This window comes from Protomyctophum parallelum (genome assembly GCF_964188405.1).
Source record: "Protomyctophum parallelum genome assembly, chromosome: 8".
Taxonomy (NCBI): Eukaryota; Metazoa; Chordata; class Actinopteri; order Myctophiformes; family Myctophidae; genus Protomyctophum; species Protomyctophum parallelum.
Window position 1 is genome coordinate 30,028,018 of NC_139703.1, and position 12,162 is coordinate 30,040,179.

At 41.0% G+C, this 12,162-nt stretch overlaps 1 protein-coding gene across 1 annotated transcript; it reads left to right on the forward strand.

Annotated features, from left to right (window-relative positions):
* The first annotated feature begins 393 nt into the window (after window positions 1-393).
* On the forward strand, window positions 394-8,102 carry odad1 (outer dynein arm docking complex subunit 1). Its single transcript, XM_083770452.1, has 15 exons — window positions 394-479; window positions 830-922; window positions 1,107-1,203; window positions 1,777-1,966; window positions 2,341-2,466; window positions 2,604-2,717; window positions 3,105-3,172; window positions 3,274-3,461; window positions 4,401-4,526; window positions 4,641-4,723; window positions 4,855-5,023; window positions 5,448-5,596; window positions 6,245-6,348; window positions 6,542-6,630; window positions 6,855-8,102. Exons 2-15 carry the CDS (start codon window positions 853-855, stop codon window positions 6,914-6,916), a joined length of 1,635 nt encoding a protein of 544 aa, XP_083626578.1. The 5' UTR covers window positions 394-479; window positions 830-852; the 3' UTR covers window positions 6,917-8,102.
* Window positions 8,103-12,162: the final 4,060 nt, after the last annotated feature.

The following is a 12,162-nucleotide window of genomic DNA, read 5'->3' on the forward strand; positions in this document are numbered from 1 at the left end:
CTGTGCCTGTGAGTGTGAGTCTAGCCTCGGAAACCCAGACGTTTTTATTTACCTGGTGGGTGACTGACTGCCTGCCTGATCCAGCCAGGCTGATCGACTAATTGAGTAAATTGACTGACTGACTTTTGCTATCTAAAAGTTAGATTTAGTAGTCACAGATCCCTTATCTTTTATCATTTTGAGGAGGCAACTTGACTTGTCCAAAATGTATCAGATATATGTGGCAGAGGTAATGTATCCTAACTGTACATATAAAAGTCCATTTGAAGCAGCTAATAATTTATAAACGCTACCTAGTTTAATGAAAAACTTTGGAGTGAACGGCAGTCCCCTGGCAACCAAGTAGCCAATCACAGCGTGACCGTCTCTCACGGCTAAAGGGGTCCGGAGCCATGGCCCGGACTGCTTAGCAACGGTTGCTACCAACAGAGGAAGCTACAGTAGACCTCACCTCAGGAGGTTATTTGGCAATTATTGCTGTAGGTACCGGTACGCTGATTTTTGTGTGTGCTTGTGCTAAATGAACAATTGATTTATTTAATCAGAATAAAAAGTAAGTAGCTACATTTTAACTTTATGAAGCATGTATAACTTTTTAATGACATTTAAATGTAATTTTGTGTATATTTGGAATGGATTATATCAGAATCAGATTAGTTTACAGCAATAGCAGACTAGGCAGGCACATACTTGAGCTATGGTGTTAATAATACCGTACATTTACACTTACACATAGTTATTTCATGAACCATCCATCAGATATAAGCTAGATGTTGATGTCCATCATTCCTCACAAGGTTTTAGAGATTGTACTGTACATTTTCAACAGATATACAGCAGCTGTTTGTAACAATGCCTCGTGGATTAAGATCGGCCAGAAGTGCTCACTCGGACAGCAGTGAGCAGGATATTGACGGCATAGGTAAATTGGTATAGTTGATGATGCTGCTGGCTATGGTTCACATTATCCTATAGTCAATATTAGTCAGTGATGTTTTGATTAATAAAATAGCCTATGTATAGCTGCTGTAGATTTACTGGAGTATATACTTTGTCAATCAATGCATATGTATGACGGCTACAGTGTTCACATGGCCTCCTTTCAGTGACAGAGATGTCCAAACTCCAGAGACAGTTCAGGATCTTGGATGGAGACCGGCAGGTCTACAGCATCCAGGCACAGGAGAGCATCCGCAAACAACGGTGAGACACGCCATTATGTTTAAGGCTTCAAACTGTATAGCAGATCTACAAGCTCATAATGGTTCAACACGTTGTCTAGATCTGCTATTTAAAATATTTTTGCAATTAAAATAATAATAATTTACAAAATCTGAACATTGTGGTTAACACATCTGTAATAAAATGGTTAAATTGCGGATGTTGTCAATCATGAATATGATCAGACTGTTAGTATTTCCCAAAAGGAAATGCATGTATTTATTTCAGTTTGACCAGAGGCATGGATTGTCGCGTAGCCCGACAACTATTCCACAATCTCTGAATTTGAAAATTGTGGGAAGCAATTGCAAGACTAGGATAAAAACATATCCCACATATCCCCATAAAAATGTATGACCAGACCAGAGGCATGGAACCTACCACACACACACATGCACGCACGCACACACACACACACACACACACACATACACACACACACACACACACACACACACACACACACACACACCCCAGAAAATCGCACCCTGATTATGATCATCACTCTGTGTTTGTATGTGCTTCTCATCTAATGTTTGTGTGTGTGAACAAAAGACAGGAGATAGACAGGCTGCGGACAGAGCAGGAGGAGATTCAGCGAAGTCTTTTCGTGTGTGACAACGTGTCCCGTCGACAGCAGGACAGCGAACACACCCAGTGCCTGCGTCTGCTACTGGAGCAGAGGGACGAGTTGGACCAAGAGTTTGAAAGAGAAAAGCAATGTCAGCTAGAGCAAGAGCACGAGGTGATATTCCGCTTCAGTCTGTCGTACTCAGTACTAGGGCTCGGCAATTAACTGAAAATATATCCAAACCCATATTCAGAACCAATAACCAACCTAATATTTCTTGCTCATGTAGGTTAATCGAGAAACAGGTTTTTTGTTGTTGTTGTTATACATCAACGATATGAATTGAAAACATTCTAATAGATTTTTTTTATAATCAACTAAATCGATTAAAAGTCTGATTAAACATTCATTTACATTTGTATTATACTTATCTTGTGTACAAAAAATAGCCTGTATCTGCCTGTATCATCTGTTAGCTGCATGCACCGATAGCCATTCGTATAGCTACAGACACAAAACATGAGGCCACATATCTGTGATGTGAGTAGATCTCCACCGTTGAGAAGAATCTGGTGGAGTATAGAAAAGAGGGCTGCAGCACAAGTGACAGACAGAGGTCCGAAGCCCGGCAGACCCAGAAGGCCCTACGCACCCTAGAGAACAAACTGGACAGAGTAAGTAACAAGGCCTGCCATCAAACCATACATTAGATAAATCACTATTGGTTTGGCCTTAAGCGCTTTACCCTTTGACAATGAATACCTGCATGAATGCTATGTAGGATTCTTGTTATTTGTGTTGTGTGATGCAGGCCCTGGCTTGCTTCAGTGAGCAGATGACCAAAAACAGCCACCTGAGAGATGAGCTGGAGAGTTTACGCAAGGAGCGCGTCCATTTCCAGCAACTGCGCCACAGGCTAGACAGGGTCAGAGGTCACACCATCCAAAAACAAGTTTAAACAAAGACATGGATTGCATTTGAACCTGTTATTTTTGTTCACCTGGAATTTGCAACATTAGAGCGGTGCCCGCATATTTTTTATACTTTCTGAAATAATTCACTTTGATTTAAAAATGTAAGTCAATAATGGGGCTCAGATCGAGCTGAAACCTTGAGTCATACTTCATACATACTGTAGATTTGTCATATAAAACTGCATTACAGGCTGAGACTGTTCAGAGATTGGAGCAACAACCCACAACAAAGTTTAATGTAGTATTTCTGAAGTGAGAATGAGATTATGGTCCAAACTTGTAAATATAATTTTAACCAGAGCAGGATTTTTGACTTGGCTTCATCTGTAATGTAACAGGAACTGCAGGAGACTCGCAAGGTGACTGGGGAAATGATAAATGTGTCGACGGCTGCTTACGAGGCCAGGTGAGGTTTCACAGCAAGACAATCAACAGATTGAAATTGAATTAAAATTAGCTTGAAATCAAATGTGGCTAAGGGTGTTTTTTTAATAATGACTTTCCAAGGGTGGAGGCTCAGTCGAAGATGACCATGATAAAGGAGAAAGCCGTCAAGGACGTGGCCCAGTACAATACTGAGATAAAGGAATCTGAAAGGGTTATTGCACATGAGCGGCGTCTCAAAGAGTTCATGACCACCAAGTGTAGTGAGAGGACCAGCCCAGACGATGGCCTGGATACTGGACGTAGACGAGGTAAGACAACAAGAACATAGAGAACATAAGATGCGATATTTGCTTCTGTTTTGGCAGCATACGATAATGGTAATTGATTAACTATGGCAATTGTGTACAGCAAATGCATCTTTAGTTAACCAATACCACTCATTTTCAACATTGAACTATGTCATTAATATACCTTAAGTCGTTGTGTGGAAATAATAAAAAGTCCCCCCCTTTCCGTTTAGCCTAGAACTGGTCTAAAACAAGGCCAAAACTTGGCGCCATGTGATCAGTGACATCACAATGGTGTACTCTGCACTCTGCAACAACTCTAAGGTAATTAATGACATGGCATGTCATTGAAAATTAGTGGTATTCCCCTTTAATACATTTTATTGACTGCAGTCACCCAGTGGGCTGTACTTGGTCCCTTCCTTTTTCCCCTCTACACAATTTTTTTTGCCCAAAATAGTCAATCTATAAGCTCACTTGTAGATCAGCGTTTTGTTGAACGCTTACCTATACAGTATTTCCACTGGATGTCATCATGACACAGGTTATTCTGAAGAAACGGGTTTACGACAACGCAGGTTTAAACTCATCTCAGCAGCAGAGGCAAAGCCCAGGGGAAACCAACACGTAGGCACAAGAAAGGGGATGATAGGGTTCATGTGGTTAAAAGATTATCCCCAGGCTGCATGGTCATGGTCAACAGTGTTGTCGCCCATTGCTAGAGGCACAAACAAAACCAATAGTGGGTATGCGCATCCATAAATCGAGTGGCAAAGTGAGTGGCAAAGTGAGTTTAGCGTCATTTAATGCAATCACATCAGGACTTTTGTATTTGGATGTATGTATGTGTCAAGGCCAGAAAGTAGTTTTTTTGCCACTCGGTAGGCGTTCCCGCATAACTTCTGGTTAAGATGATAATGTCACACGCATACCCTCTATAATCATTCCTGTGTGTGGTAGTGTCTGAGCAGAAGAGGACAGACTCTGGGGCGGAGTCGGTGGAAACCCTGGAGGAGGTGTTTCAGAGAATCCAGGCAGTGACTGGAGAGGACGACCTGGACATGGTGGTCAACAGGTTCATCCAGGGTCAGTCCCACACCGACAACATAAACCCTTACATGAGTGTTACATCAACAGTGTACCTGCAGTTGAAATCCCTCATTACTGACTTTACTTCTCTTGTGTTGTTTATCTGTGCAGTCGAGGACCGTAACTTTGCACTCTTCAATTATGTAAATGAGCAAAACAATGAGGCCGTGGCATTGAGGGATCAGATAACCCAGGTGTGTATTTACTGTACTGTACTGTACAGTATTGCACTGTAACTGCACTGTCTGTGTAGGTACTGTACTTTCTATTTGACTACCGGTATGTGTCTTGCTCATGAAAGAAATGTTATGTGTGCTTGGTGAAGACCCAGGCTGAGATGGAGCAGTTTCGAGTTGAAGATTTAAAACAGGAGCAGCAACATCAAGCTTCGCTGAGAGACATCGATGAGAACCACAAAGAAATGGAGGCACAAGCAGGAGAGAACGAAGCACAAGCTAGTGTCACAAGCACAACCCTGGAACAGATCAAAGCAGGTTTAGCCTCTAATGATACTCAAACACACATACACACAAGCTACAGGATTTAATTCTATAAACATTCTCAAAGTGGGGCCCGGGGAAATTATGGGGTCCTTGAGGCGTTTCCCTAACAAAATTAGGAAAACTTTAAAATGTTACCCTATTTTATATTTCTGCTAATCGAAAATAGCCAATCTACAATCTACAAGCTCACACCACAACTTAGCAAAAAAGATTACAGACAAAATATAGTCTAATAATACTACTGTACCGTAAATTGCCATTGAATTATTGTCACTCGAAAAGTAACTAGTAGAGTTAGCTTGTTTGGAGTGTTTATGGTCAATAGCATTGATTTATGAAAAACATTAATTAAAGCTTTTATGTTTTTAACTTTTTAACGCAGATGGATTTATCTTTGTTTTTCTCCCACTACTAGAGGTGAACAGGATCTTGTCTAACATGGCATGTGACCGCTCGGCGATGGAGGACACGTTGGGCTCCTCTGCAGGGATCATGTCCTACCTGGGTCTGGTGGAACAAAAGACCAATGAGCTGCTCACTGTTCAAGCCTTCCTCAACTCCAAGGTCACCTATTCACGTCTCTGCTCTTATTAACCACTGAAAAGTAACTCTACTCAGGGGTCATCGCCATGCCGGCATGTGATGGACACAAACTTTATTTTTTGCCATGAGCATATGAAATGAGCGGTCAATAATGTTACCAGAAGCACCTAAATATATTGATCCACTATGGCAATGTGCTACACATTTTAAAACAATTGTATTTCTGCATTATTAGATCCTATTCTGAAGAAACTCAGGTTGCAAACAAGTCAGCCACTGTATACTGGCTGTATACTGTAGTCGTGTATAGTGTCTGTATACAGGAATCAATGCAGCATGGTCTAAATCTATTTAATGTTTCGGATTTCAATAATTGGGTATTAAGATTTGCCACGGATGTGTACGAACACATTGATGTACGTCCTCTGCCCTACAGCCTCCTCCTTTTTTCCTTCTCTTTGCCGAAAATAGCTGTGTCAAAATGGGACACATTGTGAGCTTGTAAATCTGTTATCATTGCTGAATAGAATAGGGATAATGGGATTCATGTGGTTAAATGTGTATGTAAACCTCATTATAGGCCTATGTTTGTGTACTTGTGTAGATGCATTTTGGTGCTATGCTTTATTCTTCTGTGCAGTCTAATGTCTCTCCATCTGTGTCTTATAGGATATTGATACGGACTATAATCCAAAAGACCTGGTCAAATTTCTGTTAGGTCAGAATCCTGAAATGCTGAGGCAAAGTATTACCATTCAACCTCCAGTCAGCAGGTTTGTGCTGTGCTAGCTCCGTTTTCTCAAAGTTTTACTTGATTGTTGCCAAATTCATAAACGTGTTTAAAGACAAAGTGTATGTGTGTGTGTGTGTGTGTGTGTGTGTGTGTGTGTGTGTGTGTGTGTGTGTGTGTGTGTGTGTGTGTGTGTGTGTGTGTGTGTGTGTGTGTGTGTGTGTGGCACTTCTCAGAGTGGACTATGATATAGAGGAGTCTCCTATCACTGACGATGAAGAACAGCCTCTCTCTCAGGAACAGCTACGCCAACGAATCGTGAGCGGTAAGTGCAACAAGAAGTGCAGGATTGATTAGTACGTTAATGTAAGATAGGATTCGAAGATAGGATTCGTCTATTTTGATTTATTTTGAATGTAGAAGTAAACTTCAAAACAGCGTGACACAAAGTTACGAAATCAAAGAAAGACGGTAAACAATAAGCATAGTAGTCTTTGAGGAACATACAGCCCTTTGCACATCATCTGATTTTGCTGAAATTATTCGTAGGTACATTGGACAGAAGAGTCAACCCAACAGGCAAGAACCAAAGGCTCCAAGATACTAAGTAACCTGCCCAACAGCAGACTGCATTCCCCTCATCAATGGCTTCAAGCTACTAAGTAACCTGCCCAACAGCAGACTGCATTCCCCTCATCAATGTTAAGCCCAGTCTACACCCAATGATTCGCAACGGGACTAGTTGCAACTTGCAACCAGTTGCAGGAAATTGTAGTGGTCTGACATGTTGCAGGTCAGCGCATTTTTTGAATAATGTTGTAAGTTGTTGCAAGTGGCTTCAAGTTGTGACTAGTTGAATTGCGAATCATTGGTGCGGACTGGGCTTTAACACATCTACCTAGACTCCTTGGACTTTAAACACAACACATCTACCTAGACCGGCGGTCCGGGGCAAATGGTGGGCCGGACATTGCCAACACAATTGAATGATCGATCATTAAATTATACATGATCTGAAAATGCACGCGACCCATATGACCACTTAACATGCAATCAGATGAATGGGACGAGAACACTGAGATTTTCAATTGGGTCCTGGCCCGGAAAAAGGTTGAGAACCAGACTCCATGGAATGCCCTTGTCAACACATTTACCTAAACTCCATAGTCAATGTGAGCACTCGTACATCATATGGCTATTTTGGAGACGCCATCCCTGTTAGCAAGTGCCGACATGGTGATTATAGCACTGCAGCACCTGCTTTTGTTGCCCAATATAAATTAATTAGGTCTAGCTAAACCATGATGTCTGATGGGGGAAGAAAAAGCTTCAATGGCAAGTTTGAATTGCAGACACGACGCAATTGCAACTTAATTTTGAACTTAATTGTATTATTTATTTGTACCACAACCTGTTACGCATCACAATAACGGTCTGTTACAGTTTCCATGTGATTTGTCTAGTTTGAACTAATTAGCTTTGGAGCCATAAAGACTGTCTTTTTCAGCCTCTGGAAACCAGCTGTCCTTTTGATGTGTGATTTGCCATCTGGCTTTCACTATGCAATCTATTCCACTCACAGCACAACTCTGTTCCCTTTTGGTCGGCAGTTCACTTCAATGCATCCTATATGCTGCTATGCTCAATCCAAAAGGTTGGGGGCAGCACATCCTTTTATAATTCTAATCATTATAAGATGTTGATTATGGATCCCTCCAAAATAAACTGGGGGACATTTTGGAATGAAATTTTCGAAATGTAATTTTTATTAAACAGTCTTTTGTATCTTATTTTTATTATAATTTCCTGGTGGAATTTGATGATTGAATCTCATTCACATTTCTGGCAGACAATGGTTTCGTTTTACAGTTTCATGCGGTTTATGTATAGTCATGGGGGAATTCCACCTCATTTAGAAATCACATCAGAATCATGTGTAATATTTCATTCTGAAACAGAAATAACAAATGTAGTAGTGAGTAATCTAACCCTGTTTCCACATTTTAATGAATTTATCCAAACATCCTTTTATGTGGATGTCAATGGCATTCATTTGTACAAGGAACAACTTCCTCTTCACTGGAGAAAAATGTACAGTAAGATAGGAACTGCTATTTTAAGGAAAGTGTTTTTTACCTTTAACATTCAAGCTCTGTAAAACAACTAACAAAGAGTGTTACTATAATTAGATTTGAACCACTTGAACTCTGCTAGCATTCCTATTCTGGGCATTTCATAATAGGCTAACATTGAGCAAAAATAGACAAGCATTTGGCAAAAATAGCAGCTTTGTGCATTGTGAGCTTCTAGATTGTTGTCGAAGAAAAATGGAGGGGGCCTCGTATAGACCCTATAGGGTTTAAGTGGGTTAAAGTTTACATAATGATGTAATGCTTTTTTTTATCCAAAAGAGAATATTAAATAGTTATGGATGACTCACAGAGAGCACACAAATGTATATTGTCATTGTAAATAGCATTTTGTTAAGGATTATGATTTTGTCCAGGCTGCTTGTGACACCAGTGCATTTTGGGAAGTGAAACTGCAACTCTAAACATTTATGACTCGTTTGGCTCAAGATAATCGTCCCTGAAGCTCAACTGTGTGGCAATGAAAACAGATTATCAAAGATAAAAGGGCACTGTGAAAAAGCAGGAGGGAGAGAGAGAGAGAGAGAGAGAGAAGAGATGGAGGCTCTGCTCTCACTTAGCCCCCTCCACTTCCCAACAAATTCTCGGTGCACACGGCTCACTGCATTGCCATAGAAACCTTCTCTTTAATCACAACAGAACCTCATTTCCTGCTCCTGACAAAAGGCTCCTCATTGCCTGTGGAGACCGCTTGCCAGTGGTGTAAAGTAACTAAGTACATTTACTCAAGTACAATTTTTAGGTATTTTTATTTTACTTTACTATAGTATTTCCATGTTTCAATACTTTTTACTTAAATCTCAGAGGCAAATATTGCACAAGTTTCAATACTTTTACAATTTACAATCTCTGAGGCAAACCTTTACTCTCTGAGGCAAAACTTTAGTTATTTTTACTTTGTACATTTTGATTATTATTACAAAATAAACCACTTCAGCCCTATATATATTTTGGCCATTTGAAATTGTTGCTTTAGCTAGTATTTTCAAAAGAATTGTATACATTTGAAATCTTGTGAAACAGGACTTTCTGCATAAATGAGTACTTTCTGCTTTTGTACATTTTGAGCTTTTGTACATTTTGAAGTTTTGTACTTTTTTACATTCTGAATACTAGACTATTACTTGTAACAGAGTATTTCTACCTTGTGGTATTGCTACTTTTACTCAAGTAAAAAATGTTACTGTCGCCTACAATAAACCAGGCCCGAGGCCCACCTCCCTCCGTAAGCCCTACCTACCGGCAGACCACCAATACTCAACCTCCTTACCCCCACCCATGACAAGCTTATTCCTTTCTTTCCTTTTCTGCCCCTTTGTCTAATTCTCCCTCATCTCTTCTCATGTACATAGTTTTTGCATGCTGAAATGCTCTCATCTAACTCATATAAACTCCTGTTCATCGGTCACTCTCTGAAAGCTCTCTGTAAGCAACCGCATCATGGTATTGTGTTCTAAGCCGTTTTAATGCACCACACATTGGGCCAATGCAAGTCATATTAGCAAAGCCTACTACACTCCATCGCTGTTCCAACTGTGGTCAGTCACATTGAGACACATCCGGCAGCACAATAAATGTGCAGAAGAAAAACAAACCTAACATCATGTATCTTCAATAACATTTATCTCTCTACTGTCTGACTCTGGACCATGTAAATCCCCCCTTCCCTCCCCTCTCTCTGTGTGTGTCTTCCATCTCCCTATCTCAATTCTACACTCCATCCTCTCGCTCTGTCTGACTGTAATCTTTCTCATTCTTTTTTCCTCTCTCCCACTCCCCCCGCCCCCCTTCTCAGTTTGTTTATTTGGGAATTGTGCCAGGTATTTCCCTAGTCTGCCTGTACCCAGAACACTACCTCCCTCTGAAGACCACCACCCCCCTCCCCTTCCCACTAATGCATGTTGCTAAGCAACCACCCGGCCATGAGGTCTGGATCATTTTACAACCAATCGAACTGCTACGTTTATTTTCAAACGGCCTCCTGAAAGGCACCCAATTTCTCATCCATTTTCCTTCAGATGATGAGTTTAATAATTTTACGGTAAGTGTGCGGTAAGTGGATGTTTGAGTACGCACCACTTGATACCCCACTGGTTCTCAACATCGGCTCTGGGGACCACCAGGGGTCCAAATGGACTGTTACTGGTCCATTTGGTTCCGTTTCTACACTCTGAGAGTTAAGTTAACACTGAGGATTTTACAGTGTAAAATAAAATGTGCATATCAGACTTGGCCAGGGGTTCTTGAAATGGAAAAGGTTTAGAATCACTGACATACCGGTATTGTATACACACCAGCAAATATAAACATCCACATTATGTCCACAGGGCGGCAGCATGAACAGTTTTTCTGCACCCACCCAGGCTGCAAGAAGGCTTCTGCACTGCTGTTGCTAAGCAATCCTGATTCCCAGCTCTTATACCTGGATGGATGGATCATTTGTAATTTTTACGGATGCTCCTGACACCATTTTGTCCTTCTTTTCACCATTTTGGTTTCTCCCCATATCTCCACTTTTTTCTTTTTTTTACGGGAGAGGGGGGGGGGGGTATTTGTTGTGCTGTAGGTTGATTCCCTTTACAATACTGCTTCAAGGACAAAACTAAGACTTGCTACAATTTAATTTAGCTCTCACTGGGGGGCACATAAAGACAAGAAATCCTGGAAGTTTTTTAATTTGGTCGGACTCAGTGAGTGAGATACCCAGCTTGCAAGAGGCCTATAGGGTTGGGTTAAATATTAGCCTCAAGTAGGCAGTCCAAGTTTCAGTTGACTTCATCTCGTCATGGAGCCGGAAATATAGGCGTACTGTTGCATGATTAGGCATGTTGATGTCAGGTCTTATCCACTATTTTAAGCAAACAGCTCCTTCCACATGGTCGCTGTTTGTTTCCTTTGTGAGGGGAGATGTCTGAGGTCCTTCTTTATTCACTGGCTGTTTGAAGGTGCTTGTCCTAAAGAGTCTGTCCCAAGGACAATTTATTTGGCTGCTTTGTGACTTCTAGGGCTGCAACTGTTTTACTTAGTGATTATTTAAAGTAATTGGTAAAGTTTTATATGAACATTTGAACGTATGCATTGTTTAAATAATCAACTAAATTGATTAGTCTTCACTTAAGCCATGTTTGTACTCGAATAGCTCAAATAGCTGATCTACAAGTTGCAACGTGCTGAGAACTTGTAGACCTGCTATATGCTATTTTAGAATTTTGGGGGAAATGTTTGCAGACATGCCCCAAAAATGTTATCGGTTAAATCGATTCGTTTTAATAACTGTTGCACCTGTATTTGTGAAGCTTTCCAGGTCTGTATCTCCACCGAACCCCACCCCACCCCATCCCATCCCATCCCCCTTGTGTGTGTGTGTGTGTGTGTGTGTGTGTGTGTGTGTGTGTGTGTGTGTGTGTGTGTGTGTGTGTGTGTGTGTGTTCGTCCCACCCGGTCCTCCCCCTGTGTGTTTGTCCCTCATCTCAGCTTTGGTTACCATGCAGATGGCTCTTTGTTGGTGCTTCACAATGGGACTGAGGTCAGCGTGCCTCATACCATCAACTTCTCCACTCCAGCTGTCTCCTTGTTTTATCTCTGGCTTATCTGATGAAGAAGTCTTAAAACCACAGTCAAAGACATAAGATGTAGTTGTCCATAAAACGATCATCTTGTTAAGTTACTTTTAATTAGCTACCTTCGAACACTTGAATCTAAGATGT